General features: G+C 54.7%; 2 protein-coding genes across 3 annotated transcripts in view; both read left to right on the top strand.

Annotated features, from left to right (window-relative positions):
* Positions 1 to 8511, top strand: part of CRAMP1 (cramped chromatin regulator homolog 1) — a 45289-nt gene extending 36778 nt beyond the window's left edge. For both annotated transcript variants that reach the window (XM_043455277.1, XM_043455276.1), the window contains exons 15-21: positions 671 to 775; positions 887 to 1065; positions 1585 to 1647; positions 2140 to 2371; positions 3089 to 3253; positions 3856 to 4001; positions 4775 to 8511. In XM_043455277.1, the coding sequence (XP_043311212.1) occupies positions 671 to 775; positions 887 to 1065; positions 1585 to 1647; positions 2140 to 2371; positions 3089 to 3253; positions 3856 to 4001; positions 4775 to 4939 (1055 nt within the window). In that variant the 3' untranslated portion in view covers positions 4940 to 8511. The remainder of the gene's footprint in view (positions 1 to 670; positions 776 to 886; positions 1066 to 1584; positions 1648 to 2139; positions 2372 to 3088; positions 3254 to 3855; positions 4002 to 4774) is intronic.
* Positions 8512 to 9103: 592 nt separating this feature from the next.
* JPT2 (Jupiter microtubule associated homolog 2) lies at positions 9104 to 21384 on the top strand. The gene is made up of 5 exons (XM_043455265.1): positions 9104 to 9249; positions 11481 to 11620; positions 15826 to 15968; positions 18044 to 18089; positions 18863 to 21384. The coding sequence occupies exons 1-5, from the start codon at positions 9119 to 9121 to the stop codon at positions 19036 to 19038; spliced, it is 636 nt and encodes a 211-aa protein (XP_043311200.1). The 5' UTR covers positions 9104 to 9118; the 3' UTR covers positions 19039 to 21384.
* The last annotated feature ends 1207 nt before the right edge of the window (positions 21385 to 22591 follow it).

Here is a 22591-nt window from a genome sequence, read left to right as displayed (position 1 = left end):
GGCCCTGGACGGGGTGCTGTGCTCAGTTCACTTTAGAGAAGGGTCTCTTGTCCACCCTGTCCATGATGTCTGCAGGGGTTTAGTGGGGTACGTGAGTCACGCTGTGTGCTCCCCCAAGCTCAGAGGGGCCCCTGCTCTCTGAAGTGAACCTTTTGCAGTGAGATTCCTTCAGTGAAGCATGTATTCCATGCTTTATCCTATTGGTCTTCATTTCCCAAGATCCAGACAGCAGTCAATGGCTTTTTCTCACACCTACTTTTCAATGGCAGAATGCCTGCCAGGAATGAGCCAGGTGGAAAAGACAGAATTTTGGCCCTAGATCTGAGGCTCTGACCACCTCAGAGGAACCTGTGACTTAGCTCAAGGACCCTTAAAGGGCTATTCCTGGGGACGACAGCCATGACCACAGCCATTCAGCAGCCCCCAGGAGGCGCAGTGGTGCCGCTGTCTTAGGCAGCAGTGCTCTCTGCCCACTGGGGCCCTCTGTGACTGCTGACTTCCCCAAGTTGGCAAGTGTTGACGTTCAGTGGTTTCCAGCTCGGCTCAGCTCTGGTCGGAGCCGTGGCCGTGGAGGAGACTGCTTGGAAGGGAGTGTGTGCAGCCCCGCTGCGTGCCCAGCAGCTGTTGGCTTATGCGGCTGACCTGTCTGCTTCTGCTATCATCCTCACAGGGAGAGGCTCCTTCCGGCCCGTCCAGTCCTCCCTGGCCAAAGCAGCTGTGTCCCGGCCAATCGTGCCCAAGGTCCTACCCCCACAGGCCACAGGCCCCCTGGCCAGTAAGTCTGCGACTCTGCCTGACATGCACACGAGGCCTACATGTGGGGGTCCCCTCCATGTGGGCATTGGGTGTCACGAGAGCAGAGGCTTGCACGTTGCTCCTTTTCCAGGTGCTATCGACCTAGCAGCCAAAAGTGCTGGCATCATCCCTGGGAGCCCCCTGCCAGTCCTGGACACGGATGGCTTGTCTGGCATCGCCCCGCTGTCTTCAGATGAGGTGACGGCAGCTGTCACGGGGCCGGACTCCACCGGCCACCACCAGAATGAAGACCCCCTCCCCGCTGTAGGGGTGAGTGTGTGTAGGGGGCTTCTCCCAGCTGCCACCAGCTCCGGGGGTGGCATGTCAGGGTCCAGTCCCTGAGAGTCACAGTCACAGGGTGAGGTGGTGTGGGACTCCAGCTCTGCTCTGGAGGCAGGAGGTCACTGAACAGGAAGGCCGGGGCCTGAGTGAGGCCATGTGGCGCAGTGGGTGAGCCGTGGACGGAGGCAGAACAGGTAACAAGCCCAGGACTCCCGGCCACTCGAGCGCTGCCTTGGCCCCCTGCTCTGCAGGCGGCCCCTTAGGACCGCAGAGCCAGACCTGCCTGGGTACCACAAGCTCGACCTCTTGCTGTGGCGAGTTGGCTGTGGACTGACAAATGGTCTTCAGTTTGGGGAGGTGCAGGGGGGCACTTTCTGAGAGCAGCGGGCTTTCTTACCCCCCAGGGAGTGGTTTCTGCCTGTGAGGAGCTGTGGGCTGGAGCGGTTCCCCTGGGAGCCTGGTACTGGCTGGCCGGCACTCACCGGCGTGTTCCTTGTGTTGCTGTAGGCCACAAGTGACCCATTCATCAGCGTCCCCTCGAGGCAGGAGCCAATGGCCGACGGTTTCCAGGTAGAGTGTACTGCTGACTGCTGAGCAAAGTAGCTGCCCCACACCCCGGGGAGCGCCAAGTCCTACCTTGTGGTCCTGATCGTGGGCCCGGACTTCCTCCCCGTGATGCCCGGTGGCCATGCCTCCCTGTACCTGCCTCGATCATGCACACATGGCTCCCTTCTCAGGCTGCCAACTTCCCTCTGCAAGCTGGCTGATTGAGACACAATCCTGCAGGGACTTAAGTTTTCTGGGCCACGGAGAAGAGTTCGTCAGCTGGGGGTGGAAGCAGATCCAGGCCACCTTTGCCCGACCTCTCGACTCTGCGGTCCCCCAGGGTTCCCGGGGGTGGTGACTCCCCAGGGGTGTTTCGTGGGGGAGGGTGTGAAGCGGCTGGGGTCTCTGCCTCTTGCTGTCCCCGTCCTCAGTTGCTGCTCTGCGGGGCCTGGTTGGTTTTCGCGCCTCAATACGGCTGCCTGCTCCGTCATGTCTCAACAGTACCTGTCTCCACAGAACCCACCCGTTCTCTCCTTGTCCGAGCTGTCCAAGGCCCCTGTCCACAATGGGCTCTCCACACCGCTGCCCTCCTCGGACCCCTCCAGCACGCGGCTCTCCCCGCCTAACGTCTCTGCCCTGCTGGACATCTCCCTGCCCGGCCCACCTGAGGACGTGCTCTCGCAGGGAGAGCCCGCCACACACATCAGTGACTCCATCATTGAGATCGCCATCAGCTCCGGCCAGTACGGTAAGCCCACAGGTGCCACTGCCGGCCTCCCAGGCATGGTTCCCTCGGGGAACTGACCGCCTGCCTGACTGCCGCTTCTGGGCACCTTGTTGTCCAGCTCAGCTCTCCTTCTGGTCGTTGAGCCTCTGTGTCTGTGAGGCACCACCAGCCTTGGTGGGGGCGGGGCCTGAGCCATGGTGGTCTGGAGTGACTGCCCGGGCTTTGGGATACAGAGGGACTGACGTGGCATCCCTGGCCTGGGGGTCAGGCAGGCCGTCTCCTCTCTGGCTCTGAACTGGGGTGATGCCTGCTGGCTGGCAGGTTCTAGGAGGGGTTGGGCTTTGGTTCCCCAGCTCCTGGAGATGGCGCCACAGAAGGCAGTGCGGTTGGCACACTGGTCAAGTCCAGCCATGGATTCAGAGCTGAGTTAGCGGCTGGCAGGACGTCACCAGGGGCTAGTGAACTGGCCCCTTTGAGCGTGTTCCCCTCCCTGGGGCGTTGGGGACAGCAGGCATCTTGCAGAACTGTTGTCGGCAATAGCAGGAGGGTTCAGGTGCCACCCTCAGCACGGGGCCTGCCTCTGTCTGTCATGGCCAGTGTCAGTGTCTGATGATGGGTGCATGTCCCTGCTGTTGGGGGGCCCTAGCGGGGTCCTGGGCCTCCCAGCTCAGCTGCACATGCCGTGCCGCCTCAGCCATTCACCCCACATGGTGTCTGACCCCAAACTTTGGTTGACAGGTGAAGGAGTCCCCCTCTCTCCAGCAAAACTGAATGGCAGCGACAGTTCCAAGAGCCTGCCCTCCCCGTCCAGCAGCCCCCAGCCAGACTGGATCGCCTCTCCCACCCACGACCCCCAGTGGTGCCCTAGCGACCCCACGGACTCGTCCCTCAGCAGCTTGTTCGGTGAGTCTGAGGGCGCCGGCTGCACAGAGCTGGCATCGGGACACCCCGGCAGTGGGAGCTCGCGAGTCGGGAAGGAGGTGTCAGGAGAAGACCTGCTGGCTTCCGTCTCCTGCCGAGGTGCTCCCGTGGCAGGTCTGGGACCCGCGCACTTTGCACTTGCAGAGAGTGGCCAGGGTGTACACCCGGCTCGGCGCGGCGCAGGCTGGACCCTGGCAAGCCGGGTCAGCACCAGGGAGGGCACGACACCCGGCAGCCCAGAACAGATGGGGCTCTGGTTTGGGTGGCACTGGGGAGCCAGTCCTCTCCGCGAGTTTCCTGCTCAGAGAGTCATAGGGGAGAGAGTCATAGGGAGCAGTTCAGGGCCCACATCAGAGAGAAGTCGTGAGACTTGAAAACAAGCTCCCATGGAGGTGGGGTGGTGACCACACCATGGGACACGGTGACACATCCCTGGGCTGCGGCGGACCCTCCAGGGCTCACCACGGGAGGCAGAGCAGGTGCAGCCTGACACCTCCATCCAGAGTGCCGTGCACGTGTGAGCGGCGAGATGCCTGGTGGGTCCAGGCCCAGCGGCTCAGGCCTCTTCTCCCTCCTTCGTGCAGCGAGCTTCATTTCCCCGGAGAAGAGCAGGAAGATGCTGCCCACCCCTGTCGGGACCAGCAGCGGCACCTCCCTGCTGGGCCCCAGCCTGCTGGACGGGAACTCACGAGACTCCTTTGTGTCCCGGTCCCTGGCTGACGTTGCTGAGGTGAGTGCCTGGCCTCACCCCGAGTCTGACACTGGCCCCCACCCCAGACTTGCCAGGCTCCTGCAGCCCATCTGCAGGAAGAAACCAGTACAGAGTGCCAAGTGGGGCCTCTCGGGGGCCGGGCACTGCTGCAAGCCCTGAGCGGACTGGTCAGAGTCCCCATCCTCGCGTGGCCGACTGTCTGGTCCAGCCAGGACCGGCTCTGCCCAAAGGACCCTGTCCTGACGCCAGAGGCCCCGCTGTACACTCAGGTCTTCCCCTCCACTCTCTGCCTCACTCATCTCTTCCACCATCTTTTCTGTTTCTTGAACAGCTGGCTGCTCCCACAGGGCCTCTGCACCTGCTGTCTCTTCTTACAGGCATGCTTCCCTCAGGTCTTTACACGGCTGGCTCCCGCACTTGCCCGCACACCCTTCCTCAGAACGCCTGTGTCACGCACACCCGTGCAAACTCCCCCGTCCACTTGTACCTCCTCCAGGCAGCCTTGGAGTAGAACCGAGCTACTGCCCCTTCTCTGCCCCTCTGGCCACTGACCATCCTCCCAGAAGTCTCGTGTGGGTGGGAGACCTGCCACTCTGACCCGACTGCCGGGCAGTGTCACTTGTTCACAGAGCGAGGTTCACAGTGACGACGCTGAGGTTGTGCCTGGAGCTCGGGGCCGTGTGAGGTGGCTCCTGGGGGGACTCTTAACTCTCACTGTGGAGGGACGCGCACTGCAGTCCGGCCGTGGTGTCCAGCCACCTGCTGACAGACCTCCCTGTCCCCGCCTGCAGGTTGTGGATTCGCAGCTGGTGTGCATGATGAACGAGAACAGCGTTGACTACATCTCTCGGTTCAACGACCTGGCCCAGGAGCTGTCCATTGCCGAGCCCAGCCGCCGGGAGGCTCTGTTTGACAGCGGGGGAGGCGGCCCCCCAGTCACTGACCTGTCCCAGTGACGGTGCCTCGTGGTGGAGGCAGCTGGGGGCTGCGAGGGCGGTGGACCGCGTTGGTGGTCCTCAAGTGTCCGGGGGAACTGTCTTCAGACGGGAGGAAACGCAGGTCAAGTTGGGACTCCCTGGAGACAGTCTGAGCAGAGGCATCTCAGCACCCAGGACGCATGATGTGCACACAGCCCCGTCCTGCCGGCCAAGGAGCGGGGCCAGGACGTGTGGAGTCTGGCAGGGCCAGCATCAGCTGTGGCGGTGGGGTCAAGCCACCTGTGGCAGGGGCGTGGGTCAGGGTCTGTACGGTGCCCATACTTCCACCTTGGTGGTTGTGTTGGACGTTTAGGGGTTTCTTTTCAAGAGGACGGAGCGTTGGGCCTGGCTTTCATTGTTGTGGCCTGGGGAGCTGTGACCTCCTGCCTTCTGCAGGGAGGCCCCAGGCCACTGCTGCCTTCTCTCTGCCAAATCCTTTCTGTGCTCCGGTGGTTGTCTCTGCAGCCGGACAGCGGGCTGTGGCCTGGCTCTGCCTGGTGGTGTCTGCACCGTGACAGCAGACACTGCAGGGGACACCCCACTCACAGGGCAGCAGGGGGTCCCGGGCAGCATGCTGAGTGCCGTCTCTCTAGAAATCCTGGTTCCACCTAGTGCTTCCCTCACCTGGGCTTTTGTCCTGACTGACTCAACAGGACGGGGAAGAGAATCATGTCTTCTGTGGGCTGTGTGGACTTCCTGCTGAGCTGGTCAGAAAATGTTCTTGTATTTTAAGAATTAGACGGTGGAGACATTGGAAGAACAGGTCCCTGTTCAGTTGGTTTCTTCCCCGCATCCATCTGCAGGTTTCTTCTCAGTGACCTGAGATGTTTCTCTCACCAGGGGATCCCTGAGCACTCGTTTGACTACAGATTAGACCTTCCTGATGACCTTGACTATCTTTGACACCTTCCTCCCTGGCGTCTTGGACAGATGCCCTTTGCAGGGGAAGTTCTTTCTTCCTCTTGTTGACGTCAGTGCAGAGTATGCCCAAGTGCACGTATACAGTCCTTTGCTTGCACTTTGCCTCATGGTCTCCTGCTTCTCTTCCTTCTTTCTGTCCCTTCCGGGAATCCAGGCAGGGATCAGACATCGGGCACAGTCAGAGTGCGCCGAATCCACCTCCCTCTGGTGTGCTCCTTGCGCCGTCTCGGGTGACCAGCAGGGAGTCCGGTGTCCAAGCTTTCCCCAGTGGAGCTTAACGGGGCTCCTCTGTCTCCTCGGCCTTGGTGGGCCCAAGGCGCAGACCACCCTCCAGGCACACCCCTTGTGGGCGGGCGCCAGTGCTGTGATGCTGGGCTCCCAACCCATCCGCTGCCCACCCTCCACCTGGCAGCTGCAGTCAGTGTGGCTTCTTGAATCCGGCCCAGCCCACCCTGTTTGTGTCTGTCCCCTCACCTCCCCCCAGCTCGCAGTGGACCGGCAGTCTTCCCAGCCAGCCTGGCCTCTCCTCTGGCTCCTCCCCTGCCCTTGAGAGTTGAGCCAGTATGCAAGGCAGAGCAGAGGGTCCTCGGCATGTGCCTGCGGAGGGGCCACTCAGCCCCACCGCCTCCCCAGCTCCCTCCTGCCTCGAGCTTTCCCAGAGCTCCGGCCTGTCAGGGGTCTCCCTTTTTCAGCTCTGGATCTGGGCACAGACATCAGAGGAAAAGCCTGTGTGGGCAGTTACTCTGGGCCCTTGAGAAGAGTGTTCCAAGCCCCTGGAGGTCTGAAAGAAAGGGGCGTAGCACCGCTTTGTGAGGGGAGACAGCAGTATTTGAGTCCACAGTCTAAATTAGCTTGTGTGTTGTGATCAGTGTATCAGCTTCCTGAAGTTAGCACCTTATCGAGCCAAACAAGATCAGTAGATCTGTCTCTGGGCATCCGACTCTGCTAGATCTACAGTGGGCTGGGCCGAGGTTAGGCTACTACCAGCTTTCTCCTTTCCCCACTGTCTGGGACCAGCGATGCCAAGTCACGTTACTGCACCCATGCTGGGGGCAGTGCCCAGTGGCAGCACGCACCGCACTGGGGACCATAGAGACCCCAGACTGTTCATCCATCAGGGGGCGCCCTGAGGCGGTCTGGTGGGGAGGTGGGTACCTGTCACCTGGTGATGTCTAGCATGAGGAAAGCCCTGGAGATTTGGATCAGCCTTTGTCTCAGCAGCACCTCCTGTCTGCGTCTCGCACATAGACTCCATGTGGGGGTAGCCGACCGGCCAATGTCTGCAGTGGGGAGGTGGGTTGCCGAGGCGAGGATTGACTCTTCTCACCTGTGAAGCTGACATGATTACAGAGAATGCTGCTTCTCTAGAAACCAGACAGGTGTGTTTGCTTGCCATAATAAGGGAAAGTGGTGTCATATGTAGCATTAAGATGTTGGATGTATTTTCTCCCAGCCTGAATAATTATATATGTACGCAAATAAGCAACTGTTACATTCAAGGCTGGGATTTTTCAAAAGACCCAAATGGAGAAGCCTCCCACTTCCAGCATCTCCCTCTGCCTTTGCAGTGGAAGGTGTGATCGTCTCTTTCCGCACTTATGGCCTCCTTTGTATGTTGAAGTATGTTGTGATTAAGGCCAGGTCAGTCTCAGAAAAGCCTTTCTGTCATCACTGACGTCATCAGGGATCTTTCTGCTGGCTCATCTCCCCTAAAGAGTGAGACTGAACAGCCCCCGTCTCTAGGCAGTTGTTTTTGTCTTGATTCTTCATTGTGAATACTCAGTGATGAGCAGTCCATTCTTCAGAAGGTAAAGAGGTCAGCTGATGGTCCCCTCTGTCTCCTGGGTGTAGAGTACTTGCTCAGGGTGGAGGGATATTTGGAACCCTTTCATGGGCTGATCTACTCGCTTTCCCGCATCAGTCCTGTTCTCCATTCTGTACCACAGCCTCATTACTGGTGGTGTCTCTTCAGTTTAATAGCATCTTTAACGCAATCACACCACTGAATCCAAACATGTGCAAAGAAAGGCCATGGAATAAAAAACACTTGAAACAAATGGGAGAAGGAAACTGGCAGTTGCTTTTTCTTTTTCACGTTGAAAACTATCCCAGATGCATTTAGGAGGAAATATGGCACTTTTGTCTTAAAAAAGAAAAACCCAGAGCAAATCTTTCCTGGCTGTCAGACAAACTCCTAACCCTGCAGTACCTTGTATGTCGTGTGAGGGGAGCAAGTCCTGGAAGCTCTGCAGCAGCCCGCCCTGCTGTTCCGTAGCAGGATAGCCTGCTCCCGGGCTTCTGGGAAGCAGAGATTATTGCTGTTTCTTCTAATAATCGTTAAGCCATATCATCTGAAGTTTTCGGCTTGTTTGAGATGTGAATTTGTTTTATAGATTATAAATATACATATACAGTGTATGTATAAAGCAGAATGCCTGTCCTTCCTGATTATTTTTTGTACCATATTGTAAATTATATTATTTATTCTTTACCAATTTGGGGAATAAAAGGTGTTTGGTTATTTAATATAATAAAAGCTGTTAAACTTCTTATGTTTAAATTTCCAGTTGAACTTGTAAATCTGTTTTTATTATTGTGCATAAATACAATACTAATACTTGGTCTAATAATTACTGTTTCTGCTTTTTTCTTTTTAACTGTGCACTCTGCAAACAGCCCAAGTGGCCATCATCCGGTGCGATCTCACAGGAATCGATGGACTGTCTACAGTGTAATTTAGAAACAACACCAATGAATGTGTTTTATTTTTGTTTTTTCCAACCAGGAATCAGAGCTGCACCCTTTATCCCTTACTTCCCGTTTCTTAGTGTTCTTGCCCCCACGACGTGCAGGACAGAGGAACTGCTGTTTCGTTTCCTTTAGCCACGTATCCACGTGCCATTGACTGGCTCGCGAAAACCAGTCTTCTCGGGATAGTCTGGACCGTGCTCATCGCCCCTCGACGCTGGCCCTATGGGTTGGGTTGGCCGTCGGGCTAGAGGCCGCCGGGTGCTGCGGGGAGTATTGGCAAGGTGCCCGGATAGCGTCCGACCCCGCCCACCTCAGGGCCCTCCCCTTCGGCTTGCTATCCAATGGTGGCGTCCGGCCCTGTGAGCGACATCTACTTTCACCAATCGTCTGTGTGTCTGGCGCGGGCTTCTGCGAGCCTTCGTCTCATGAGGCGGAGCCCGACGCCGCGATAGGCTGCTGCTGCTTGACTGATGTCGGGGATGCCCAATGGGGACGACAGGCCGGGCCTTTGACCGCGCGGGGCCGGGCGGGAAGGACGGCGCGGCGGACTGGTGGCTCGGGGTGGCGGGCGACATGTTCCGGGCACCGGACAGCGAGGGTGGCCGTGCCGGCCCCAGGTGCGGCGCGGGTGTGGGCACGGTCATGTGGAGGGCGTGCGGGCGTTGAGGCGGCCGCGGTGAGCTCACAGAGCCGGGGCCTCCGCGGCGGGGTGAGGGAGGTGGGCGCGGCTGCGGCCCCGGGAGGCCTGAGGTGCGCCTCCCCGCGCCCTCCGCCCCAGCACGCGCCGCTCCCTGGGCTGGGGCGCCGCAGACGCCGGCAGAGCGGTCTTTAGCGGGGGGCGGGTGTGGCGGCGCGGCCGGGACCCTGGTGCCCTGTGGCGTGTGCGCGAGCGGACGGGCCTCAAGGCGAAGTCCCTTCTTGGGAGCCCGCAGACGGGAGCCAGCGGCGCCCTTTTCCCAGAATCCCGCAGTCGAGGAGCCAGGCGACACCCTCGCCTCTTAACTCCGCAGCCCCGGAGCAAGGGGATGCTCTCCCCGCTAACCCCGCAGCCCGAGACCCAGGAGTCGCCCTCCCCCACTTTACTGACCAGGAAACAGGCGGGACAGCGAGTGACAGAGCAGACCGACTGGGCTTAAACGATCAGGAACACGCAGCGCGCGCTGGCTCGCTTTCTAACTTGGGGAGCACTGGGTGCTGGGAGTAACGTAGAGTTGCCCGGGCTGGAGGTGTCCTGCCGTAGGGGGAGTCTGCCGCGAGGTCGAGCTGGTTCTCCCGCTGCCTGAAAGTTTCCTATACTGTGAGCCCTTTCTCTGGCCTGGTCGGGCAATAAGAGCAGAGGAGTGTGGCGTCTGTGGAGGTAAACAGTACATAGAATGAAAGGATTGTTTCAGCTGCTAAGATCACTGCAAATTTGAGGGAGTCAGGTCAGTATTCAGTAGTACTCCTGGCCAAATCATCAGTCATTAGCCCCTAGCCCCTGTAACAGTGACCACTTATCCCTCCTGTCTGGGTCGGTGCTGATACAGGACTGGAAGTTTATCTTGGAGTGCTCATATTGAATCAAGTTTCTGGCCCTGAAAACCGCTGTTCGGCATCCGCACCAGCTGGCCGAGGGCTGCCTCCCAGGACTTTCTCAGTTGTGTGCACTAAGGACACTCTGTCTTTGTTTACATGGCCTGGCACTGGGTGCCCTGCAAAACACTGGTGCAGTTAGCGAGGACGCGCCACAAGGACCACTGCCCCTGGGCTGGCTTCCAAGCTGTGTGAGAGCACGTGCTCTCACCTGATACCTCACTTCTCTGGAGTGTTAAGTTGTTTTGAGAAGATGAGGGGAAAGTTTTTCCTTGTAGGATGCTGGAGAAGGAAAAGACACCTTCTTAATTGGGTGATTAATCGGGAGCCTCTGCTTGGGGTGGTGCTTCCCAGGTGGCGCTAGTGGTGAAGAACCTGCCTGCCAATGCAGGAGACGCAAGAGAAGCAGGTTTGATCCCTGGGTCTGGATAGATTCCCCTGGAGGAGGGCATGGCCACCCACTCCAGTATTCTTGCCCAGAGAATCCTATGGTCAGAGGAGCCTGGTGGGTTACAGTCCTTGGGGTTGCAAAGAGTCGGACACGACTGAGCCACTAAGCATGCATGTTTGGGATCCGTTAGCAGCTGCGGGTTTTGAGGCCATGTTAAAGGAAGGGAATCAAGTGGTGGCTGTTAAGAGGACTAGGTCAGATTTCCGTCTTAAAGCCCTGCTTTTGTTTTCTTGCTAAGGGATTATCTGGTGTTAAAGGGATTTTAAAAGCGTTATGCTTCAGCCATTGTTAACCTGAGGTCTTTTAAGCTGTAGGGTGTACATTTGTAAAGAATTTAATCCAAGTCTGTATTGCAGCTTGACTCTGAACCACCGGTCCTGGTAGCTGCTATGGGACATGGGGATAGGCTGTTGGGGGTGGGGGGGTGGGCCTTGATGAGCACGGGCCCCTCCAGCCAAGCATCAGTGTTATGGTCCCTGCCTCTGCCGTGGTCCACTTGCACTGTGTTGTCACATGCCCAGCACTACTGTCTGCTAATTAAAATGACGGTGAAACTCTGCTGAACTGGCTCCATTTGCTTGTTTCAGGGAAACTTAATTTTATTGATGAGAGGTCCCAGCAGTAACTTGAGAGCATGCACAACTCTGGAGGTCTTGGCAGAACCAAGTTGTGCAGAGAAAACCTTTATGGGAACTCATGGGCAGGTGGGGAGGTTTGCCGGCTGGCTATGAGCGCGTCGCGCCCCTCCACAGATGTCTGCCTCAGCCCTGGACGATGGTGCCCGGGCCAGCCGCCATCAGTCCCTCACACCCTCTCTGCTTGCAGGGCCGCAAAGCCTCCGGGAGGAGAGCCAGGCGATCGTCCAGAGGAAGCCGCACCTCCACGCAGGCCGGACAGGATGGCTTCTAATATTTTTGGACCAACCGAAGCACCTCAGAACATACCCAAGAGGACCAACCCCCCTGGTACGGGCCTGTGACTCTAATCCTCTGGCCTCTACTGTTTTCTTTTATGCTGCTCTTTTGATTAAAAAAATCTCTCCTTTATATCAGTCCTTTCCAATGTTTTCTGGTGTGGCATGTCCCCTGCCGTCAGAGTCCTGGAGAGGAAGGGAAGTTTGATCCTGACTTAAACTCTGTGTCCTCCAGGTCGTCCTGGACTTGCCCCTAACTGTGAACAGATACTGGCCATGTGCAGGCGCCGAGCAGGGCACACAGGCACATGGTGGGGTTCTGCTTCCCACTGGGGAGGCTCCCCACATTGGCTGGTGGACTCCTTCAGATTCTTGAACTTGCCTGCAAGTTGTGTGTTCAGAGTATTTTTAATCAGATTGTGAGCAGGACTGAAACTAAGTAAAAAGGACGGCTCAGCCTGGCCTGCAGCCCTGTGGCTTCACAGTCCTGACGCACCTTTTAGTGGCTCCAGTGGGAGGAATCTCAGAAGAGCCTTTCTCTTGGCTGATGGACGGTCCAGCAGAGTAACCACACAGTGGTAGTTACCTGAGGGGCTTTCCCCATCTGTGTCCACGCAGGAAAAGCAACGTTTGTACCATCCTGAGATGCAACACAGAAGTCAGTATTTCAGACAAATGATGAAGTCAAACAGAATCAGAGCTGGGACTGCTCCCTACCCTGTCCCGATGTTGAGTACAAATATCGCTTCACAGACCTGGAGGAACTAAAGCAATGGATGCAAAAGCTGGATTTTCGTGTGGTTTTCAGTGGTCAGGTGGGGTGGAGGTTCGCAGTATCTTTGCATTTAGTTATGGCAGAGAAGCAGGTGGTCTTGTTGGGTTTTTTATTTTTGGCCATGCTGAGCCTTCCTAGCTGCACATGGCTTCTGGTTGCAGAGCACAAGCTCGAGGATGCGCGAGCCTCAGTAGCTGTGGCTCCTGGGTTCTGGAGCAGCAGCTCAGTAGCTGTGGGGCATGGGCCTAGTTGCTCTGCGGCATCATCTCAAACCCTCTGGACCAGGGACTGAACCCGTGTCTCCTGCATCGGCAGGTGGATTCTCATCCACTGCACCACCAGGGAAGCCCAAGAAGCAGGTGGTTCTCACAGAGTAACATTCTCATGCACCCAGTTGGTGGGTGCAGAGCCCGAGTGCTCAGCCCTGCGCATCCTTTGTACCAACCAAGTGCTATAGCAGGTAGACTCAAACAGGGGGCGCCTGGGGATGGGCATGCTGGCTGCCAGGGCTTAGCGCCGTGGCGTCTGCAGCTGTCTCTGGGGCTCTAGGTTCTCCAGGAAGTATGCCAGATGGGGTGGTTCTGCTTTGCCAGGCTCTCGAAAATCTGTGGCCCCTTGGCAGCCTGGCCCCCTACTCAACTAGAGAGTTAGAAAACCAAAGTGTAACAACAGCCTGGGGGCACCCTGTGCTGAAACCTCTGCTCCTGGCGGTCCTGTTTTTTGGGGTTTGTTTTCTGTCCTGCCAGGGGCTCTGAGATGAGAGCTGAGCAGTTAACAAATGCTGGAATCCCCTCCTGCCTCCTCCCATCACCCAGAAGCTCATTTTAACTGGTGAATGAATTAACATGGAGAAACATGTTTTAAAAAGAAAGATAGGAAGGAGCAAAGGGAGAAAATCACCTGTGATGAAGTCTCATGGGCAGCTCGGAAGGAAACCGGCAGGCGCATCCTGCCCGGCACTCAGCCAGTGGACTCTGGGGAGGCCCCCCCCGCCGACCAAGCGCATGCGGAGGAGGGGCCCCACTGCCGGCTGTCCCTGGACGTGGACCCGGGCTGATTGGTACCGTGTGTCACCTGCTCTCCTGGTTTAGACCTTAAGGTGGGGATGGACGTGGGCAGACTGTTTGGTGTTTGCAGGGCCTGTGTGGGGTGTTGGCCATCTCCACAGCCTGGGGAGATATGTGACCCCCTCTTCAGGGGAGCTGAGGCTCAGGTCCACCGGCCAGTCTGGGCCTGCAGCTCACTGGCGGCAGAACTCGCCTTTGGATATAGGTTTTCCTAACTCCCAGCTTACCTCCAAATACTCAGATGGGGCTGACTTCTGAAACGGCATTGCCAGGTCAGTATAAAATGCTGGTGTTTCGCCTGGTCTTCAGACACGTACTCCAGGGCGTCAGCAGCGTCTGCCTCCCACACTCCACCAGCACAGGGTCGTGTTTCCTGAGATTTGGGTCTCTAAAAAGTGTATCTTGGATTTATTTTTCTCTCATTATGAGTGAGTTGAGCATCTTTTCCACCTTCAAAGCGCACTTCATCTTTCAGGTAAAGGGTTGAGTAGTAGACACACAGTGTGATTACTTTTCATAAAGTTCAAAACAGAACTCTGGTGTTTTTCGAGTGTGTTGTTGACGAAGGTGAAGAGGAGGGAACCCGGGTTTCTGGGGGCTGGCAGCGTCCTGTCAGACTAACCCACGCTCACCTGTGATCATTGCTGGAATGTTTGCTTTGTTTGTGTCTCAGGAATTTCTCTGTCATGTTTCACAGTTTTTTAAATGTCTTTAAATGAGCAGTGGTTTTAGCCAAAACCTTCAGATTGAGTTACTTTTATTTTTGTCTCGCATTTTAAAATAAGCTGAACACACATCTTAAAATTTACTTAAGCGTGACCAGCAACAGCTTGGTAACAGGCATTCGGGAGGTGGCCTTGGGCAGCAGCTTCTCCGCACTTTGGGGCCTGGATGTTTTTGCTGACGACACCCTGTCAGTAACAGCAGCATGTCTGGGAGCTTCCTCTCCAGGCCCTCCTCCGCCCAGTCCAGCCAGGTGCTATCCTACAGATGGTCAGTGGCTGAGCAGGACCCAGCCCGGGGACTGTGGCTGGGACTGGAAGGCTTGCAATCAGCCTGACGTGACGTGGATGTGTGTCTTTTCCTGGGGTCAGACCCACCTGTTCTCTAAGCATCTCCCACCCGAGAAAGGGTTCTCAGGCTGGGTTCTGTCCTCAGAGCTCTGCTGCTCGCCCCTGACCTGTCTGTGTGCGTCATTACAGCCAAGACGTGACTGTAAATTTTAACTTCTTGGAGGCAGTCAACAAAGAACACTGCTGTAAAAATGAGCACTTTTAGAATCCTAAGCTCCCACACCACCACTGCCACTGCATTTCTGGGGGGCTGGGGCCCTTGGCCGGGGGTGGAGTAATGGAGATCCAGATGTTTGAGAACACCCTTCCATCTACAGTACGGAAGCCGTGTGCCGTCCATACTGTCTTGCGCCGTTTTCACTGAGCAGTGTGTCCGGGGGATGCTTCTTCAGCAAACGCTCACTGAGCATTTATGTCCCAGCATTGTCGTGAGTGTTGGACACACAAGAGCGGTAGTGAGTCATGACTCCTCTCTTCGGCGCCTTGATGCGGGAGGGGCCTTTATTACCACCACTCTGAGGCTGAGGAACATGGGGCACAGAGGGGCCAGGTTAACTTGTGTCTGGTCTCAGCTGCGTGTGGAATGCGCCTTCTTTCTCCTGTGAGATTATAAATCTTAGCTCAGGACTCGGTGGAAGGGAGGCGCTGGTGTTCGCTGATTGCAGGGGTGATTGGCCGGCGCCATGTGCTAGAGTCTTTCTGTTTAATGTCAGCATTTATGTCCCATGTCTATGCCTCAGCCACCAGCTTATAAGAACTAACTTCCGAGATGCATATTTTCAAAGTAACTTGTCAAATTGTTTCTGTTCGGCAGCAAAGATGTTAAATATCTGTAATTCACTGGCATATCTAATTGTCACTGGAAGTTCCAGCCAGATTGAGGTCAGGAGAATGACTAATAAATGTTTTCTAAATTACAGTTTTGCCTTGAACAGGGCATGTTAATTCAGTTCTATCCGTCTCACCTCAAAAGTTAGCAGCTGTTTGCCTTTAATGTATGAAAGAACTTTTCTGGGTTTAATGCAGAAGATTCTTGAGCAGAAAAATCTGAAAAGTTCAGGGTTAAGGCCACTCTTGAGGGGAAAATGCTGTTTTAGACCACCTGCCCGTCTTGCCCCTAGCAGCCAGCCCAGTGCAGTTCAGGTCCAGTGATGAAGGCCCACCCGGACATGAGAAGGGGCTGGGTGTGATGTGGGTCTTTCAGGATCCCTTGTCAACCCAGTCACCTCACCCTCAGCCTGAACTCAGGACTGGTCGCCATGAGGGGAGGTCTCTGAAGTGACCAGCCTGGAGAGGTTGGGTGGGTATTCAGGGCTGCTCATCACTCTGCTTGTTTCTGCAGGGGGAAAAGGAAGCGGTATATTTGACGAATCGGGGCCTGTGCAGACTCGACCGCGTCTGAACCCACCGGGGGGCAAGACCAGTGACATTTTCGGGTCCCCCGTCGCTGCTGCCTCACCCACAGCACACCCAAACAAACCCAAGGTACGGCCTACACTCAGGGAGCAGACCTAAGGGTGAGAGAGGCAGGGCTGGCGCCAGGCACTTGTCTAAAAAGGTTCCGAGCAGGTATGGCGTGCGTTAGGAGGAGACAAGGCGGGTGACATTGCTTTTCCTGGCTGCAGCCATTAGTCATCAGCGCTGCCCTGAGTCATCGGGGAGTGTGTTCCAGCCTCGTGATGACGAGCCCTGGGGGATGCTGTGGCAGGGGTGGCCCACTGCAGGCAGGCCACCAAGAGCTGCTGAGGGGACTGACAAAACTGAACTTAAAACGGGGGTGCTTACCTCTCAGCAACGCTTCACTGTTGTCATCAGTCAATAAGTAGAGTAGCTACATTGGATTAAAATTCACCAGATACTTAGAATTTATGGGTTCCCGCTACTATTTTTAAAAATCTAGTTTGTCCCCTTTGGAGAATGTCCATCTGGAAAACTGCTGACGGATAGAATCAGGCACTTACTTAGCCAGTGTTTCTTCATGAACTATATGTACCTCAGAATGACAGCTGCTGAGGGGAAGTTTCCTCATGGTATTCCAGCCCACAAATGACGAGTGAATTACAGAATTCAGAAATTACCATTTTGCAAGCTTGTAATGAAATTGTAGGTCTAGGCGGCGATCATCAGTGGCTGCTCATACATCAGAGAACAGGACACCTCCAGAAATGACGGGCTTCGTGCTAGAAGTTCATCACGGGTCACCTTTGAATTCTTGTCAAAACAACCAAACCTGAATCCCACCAAACCTCCTATTAATTGATACCACAGGGATTCAATCAGAGTAACACAGAATATAGGAAACAATGTGAATATCTTTTCAAAGATTGATGGTTGCAGAATATGTAAAGAACCCCTACAGTTCAACAACAAAATAACAGACACATTCAAAGATGGGTAAAGGCAAGGGGGAGAGATGAAATGGAAATCTGGGGTTGGCAGATGTGAACTATTTTATATATGATGGTTAAACAAGGCCCTGCTGTGTAGCACAAGGAACTATACTCAATAACCTGTGATGAACCGCAATGGAAAAGCATATGAAGAGGAATGTATGTATGTATGTATAATTGAATCACTCTGCCGTATAGCAGAAATTAATACAGCATTGGAAATTAACTATACTTGAAGAAAATAAATTTTTAAAAATAAAAATTTCAGAACCAAAAAAGGGAGGGAGCAAAGAATATGATAGACATTTCTCTAAAGAAGACATCCAAATGGTCAGTCAGCACATGATCGGTAGGGAGATGCAAATCAGAATCACAGCGAGATACCACATCACACGTACTGGGATGGCTGTTATCAAAAAGACAAAGTAAGGAATGGTGAGGACATGGAGAAATGAGAACCCTCTGACACTGCTCTTGGGAATGCATAATGGTGCAGCCACTGTAGAAAACAGTTTGGTGGTTTCTGAAGAAGTTAGAACACAGAATTTTACTATATGAACCAGCAGTTTTAGGTATATAACCTCAGTTGTGAAAACAAAGCAAACCTATTTGGGGAGACCTGTTTTAATGGCATTGTCCTCAGTGACCAGAGGGTGGGTCCAGCCCCGCTGTCCCATCACCAGGTGACCGGGCGAGCCAGATGTGCTGCGCTGCGCATGTGCTGGGGACGGCTCAGCCGCAGGGAGGAGTGGGGCTCTGACGCACGGGTGGGCCGCCAGTGGGAGCGCCTCCTGAGGTTAAACCACCCTGTGTGAGACGTTTACGGAGTCATTAATTTTTGCAGTTCAAAGAGCTGCATCTTGAAACATTTATGGATCAGTGAAATACGGGATTTGCTTTCCAATCAGCCCGTGAGGGGGCGGGGTCTGGAAGCTCGTAGGAGTGTGGCTGAGGCCAGAGTGGAGGCGGGCTGGTGTCACTGGCTGTGGAGCAGGGTTACCTGGGGGCTCACAGGCTCTTCCTGAGGCTTTGTTTCTGGTTAAAACTGTCCAAATAGACACTTTTTAAAGATAAAAGTAGACCCGGGTCACCCACACCTTTCTCCTCATCCACCTGAGCAAGGCCGCAAGTGTCCGAGCAGTGGATTGACCTGGGTTTGCCTTGTTGCAGGACCACATGCTCCTGTGTGAGGGAGAGGACACACCAGACCTCAGAGGTGAGCTCACTGTCCGTCCCTTCCCCGGGGCTCAGCTCTGCGGGTCACTGGTGGACCGAGAGGGGTCCCCGTGCCCCAGCACGCCCGCTGATGAAGACGGCAGAGTTGTGACCGTGGGCTGGTTTTGTGTAGGAAAGAGGCAGGGGAAATGGGCTCAGTTACTCAGTGACAGCGTTCCCACTGGCTTTTCTGTACCTCTTGTCCATGCTGGTCAGTCGGCCTCAGGCCACAGCATCGTCTTCTAGAAGCTGATCTTGTATAGTGAATGGCAGTGGTCCATAGCCTTCAATGAACTCTGACCAGAGGCTGCACTGGCAGCGGGTGGGGGGGGGGGCTGCAGGGCTGCGTGGTGGGGGGCGGCCTCCTCAGGTCACCCCACCGTGGGCTGCCTGCTCATCCCCGAGTGCCCGACCTGACTGGGCGCTGATTACTGCCTTCAGTTGATGATGAAGAGGTGGGAACGGGGTCAGCCAGGAAGTCCAGGGAATCCTGCCTGGGCCCTCCACTTAGGAAGAGCTCCCCGCCCTTCTCACTCGCTCTGAGGTTTTCTCTTCAGACTTGCGGTGGTATGGAGCAGCAGGGAGGCCAGCCAGCAGCGTGGAGACGACCCTTAAGGGTTCCCCTGAGCGTGGCTCAGGGCCTTCTGTGCTGACCTGCCCTGACACCACGCCCGTGCGCGCCGCTCCAGGCCGCAGACTTCGGTTTGCGTGTGCGGCTTGCCCACCGGCTGGCGGGCAGCCTCTGACGGGCCCTGTGCTGACTCTATCCTGCAGCCAGTGCCTCACCCAGACAAGAGCCGGGCGAGCCCAGCGGCCCGAGAGAAGCAGCCCGCGTCCAGGAGCCGGCGCCCACCGTCGACAGCCACGAACCCCGGCTGGGTCCCCGGCCTCGCTCCCACAACAAAGTCCTGAACCCGCCTGGAGGCAAGTCCAGCATCTCCTTCTACTAAGAGGCCTGCCGCGTCCCATAGCCAGACAAGAAACTCCAGAGATAGGATTTCAAATAGTGTAGTTCCTTTAGCCTGAAGGAGCAGGGTGGGGAGAGGGTCTCTCCGGTGGACACCTGAGGCTACTACCCACTTCACGGCCGTCTCAAGATGAGGACCCACCTTCTGGACTCCAAGGGAGGAGATGGGGCCCTGGTGTGAGAGGAGCTCCCGGGTGGGCGGGAGGGGAGTGGGGCCAGGCCAGGTGCCCCCGAGAAGTGGGGTCTCACGTCCTCGGTGTGTTTGCTAATTGGGTATCTAGGAATCACTAACATAGTAGCAGAGCTTAAAACCTTTGAGAGAAAACCAAAACCACAGGTCCGCTGCTGTGGGACAGAGGAGCCATTCCAGGGACTTGTTCGGCCCCACTGTTTCTCACCTCCATTCCAGAGATTTTCTTGAAACGTCTTGGTTGCTTTTCCTCAGCAGCTGTCAACAGAAAACCAAAATGCTGTGTTCCGTCATATGCTTTATGGAGAGATCTTGCACCCTGCTTCTGCCCTCTCAAACCTCGGCCAGGTCTTAACATAGGAATCTCTGCTTTTTGTCCACGAGAGACTGGTTTAGACTCGACTTTACAGGCAGTCTTGCTTGTGAGTTGTTCCTTTTATCCTCATCAGCCTTAAGTCTGGGCCTTTACTCCTCACCAGTGATGTGGACTGCTCCCTTCACCAGCGACACTTCCTGTCGGCAAGACCACTACCTTCTACAGGACTTTAAAACTACCCAGACATATCCAGGTACTGGTGTTGTTTAAACTGTTCCTGTGTCCTCCTTTATATTCCTGCTGACAGTGGGAAGCATAGATGCCTGAGAACCCTGGGTTCTTAGGTTTGGCTTCTTTGGTAATAGCTCAAGACCTGTTCTCAAGTGCCAGCTTTACTTCAGTAACTGTTGACTCTAGTCTTTCTGACACCTTTCTAGAAAAAAGTCTGTCGCTCAGGTACACCAAAGAGGAGGGAGAGTTTTCTTAGGGCACCCTTTCTAAAGCTTTGCAGAACCTCTGGGCCACATTCAGTTTCCAGACAAGACGAAGAGACCTTAGGCCAGGAGATTAAATAGTTTGGCAGTACATTCTCAACTGGCTCATTCCATGGTATTTGCCAGCAGAGATACCAGACTGGCAAGAGTCGTGAGTCTGTCAGATGGAAGTTTCTCCCATTGCGCCTCTAAAGGGCTACAGTGTCAGTACCTATACTACAGTCACGGGAGACCAACAGTTTGTCGGGGGGAACTATGGGTACGAGTGCCCACTAAGTTCATACAGGTGCTAGAAACATCTTCATCACTACAGTGTGGCCACGCGTGTAGTGGCCTGAACACTCCAGTGCCTGTGGGAGCTCCCCGCCAGGCTCCACACCCTCCACCAGCACTGGGGGTCTGCACGGTGCTTGCCAACCAAAGACCCGTTCCTGTCCACCTGCTGACTTTGGAGCTGAGAGACTTATTCCATGTGATTCTCTCAAGCGCCTCCTGTCTCCCTCCAGCCTTCAAGTGGTCGTTTATAAGAAAGTTGTCTGGAATTCAGAGCATTTTTCCCCCATTAAAAACGGACATAACTGGTGATTAGCTATTAAGCTCAAACACACTGACTTACACAAGTTACAATGAGATGTTCCAAAAGTAGGCGTGAACTATTTATAACCGTTTTGTTGTGTTCTTTAACATACAAGAAAACGATTTGTGGATTCCATATTGGATGGTCAAGAAGACCCTGACATGCTGCTGGCCCTCAGGACTTCGGCCTTACTGTCAGCTGCACGAGGGGAAGAGCTTTTTAAATCGGTCCCCTGGTGGGGACTTTGGGGCAGAGCTGGGAACCAAGGCTGAGTGGGGGTTGGGGGAGGAGATCACCACCAGGGCAGAGCCCAACACAGCAGGACCGCGTTGCCTTACTCTCGTCCTGTTTCCCTCTTCCTTTCCTTCCTTGGGGCCATGGGCCTGGGTTGAGGGACCTGGGATGGTCTGGTCATGGGAGGAGCCGCAGAAAACTTTGCTCCTTTGAAACTGATGGGAGAGGCCATTTGTATTTGGAAAATGCTCTGTACATTGGGGATTGCCTATGTTTGGGAGGTTCATTAACTCTCTGCATCCTTTTCTCAGCCTCCAAGCTACATTGAGAAATTACTGGTCTGTGTTTTTATTAAGCCTTCAAACTTTTTTTACATGCATTTAGTGCCAACTTTTTGTAAAGCTGTCATTGGAAACAACAAACCTGTGCTCACGTCACAATGTAACCTTGAGAGGAGCCTATTATTTTTACAAGGCAGGAGTGGGTGTAGCTTTTGAATTAAACTTAGCAATCATGTACTCAAGAGTCTTTGCCTGTTGGTCATGTGCACAGTGTATATGTGTGTCCACGTGAGGGTGGGCAGGCGGGCGGGCGGGCAGACGGTCTTATGTGCTCACGTGTTCCCTCTGCGTCCATTCTCCAGAGCCTGAACTCTGCTCCTTTCCTCACAGCTCTTCATTGGTTGAAGGGGTTTGCCTTTTTATTTTTTTTTTTTTAAGCCAGAGGATGCCCAAATTAATCTTCTGAAAGTTTATGGATTCAAGGTTTTTTCATTTGAAAACCAAAAACTTAGCTTCTAAAAGAATGGATGGGAATGTGGCAGTGTTCTTTTTAGTTTCTGTAAATTGAAGGTAATGATTCTTTTTTCTCTTAACACCACTCATTTTCCTGCAGAACTTGCCTCTGAGTTGACTTTGAAACTGCCCTGAAGCCTGGCCATGAATAGATGAAGTGCTGACCTATTAGAATCTGCCTATAGATTCGCGCCCTATAGATTGTTTTTCCTTTCTATGTATTAGCCGTTTTCATATGTCCTGCAAGCACACTTAATATCCTTACGTGCATTAAGTGGATTGCGGGTAATGGAGCTACTCAGACAGCCTGCCTGGGAAGCCCCCTAGAAGAAACTTCACTGCATTCTGCCTGCTGCCTCAGGGCCAACTACCCTGACAGCACTTAGGAGAGAAACCCAGCATAGGTGACCTGGCACTGTCTTCACTTGTTCATCTGAAAATGTTTCTGAGAGTGCAGCGTGTGCTCCCAGGATTGGATGGGGCACTGGCACCTACTTGTAGCAGCTGCTCCGGCCGCAGACAAGCACTGAGGTCTTGGCCTCAGTGAGTGTGACAGCCTGTTTGTCTCCAGAGGCCAGGCAGTGACTGAGTCAGAGGACCAAGGTGGCTCCCCTACGTTATGGGGCAGAAATGAAAAATACCTAAGGGTTCCCTCTTCAGTTCTGTGCCTTATCTAGAAACATACTGGCTCTTTTGACAGAGTGAAACTTGTGCTAACATCTTTGTGAGTCGAACCCTGCAAGGATGTCTGTCTCCTCCCGTGTTATCCTGTTCATTTCTTCTGAACTTTTGTTATATTCTTAATCCTTAGCATTCTTGGAGCTCAGGAATGAAATTTCCTGTTACATGTGTGACTGCAAAGTGCTATCTAAACTTCAGCTTAGGAAGAAATGAGGGACATTACAGGGACCTAAGTGACTAGCAGGCATTT

This window comes from Cervus canadensis, chromosome 32 (assembly GCF_019320065.1).
Source record: "Cervus canadensis isolate Bull #8, Minnesota chromosome 32, ASM1932006v1, whole genome shotgun sequence".
Taxonomy (NCBI): domain Eukaryota; kingdom Metazoa; phylum Chordata; class Mammalia; order Artiodactyla; family Cervidae; genus Cervus; species Cervus canadensis.
The sequence above is the reverse complement of the archived record's forward strand: the minus strand, read 5'-3'. Positions and strand labels throughout refer to the sequence as shown.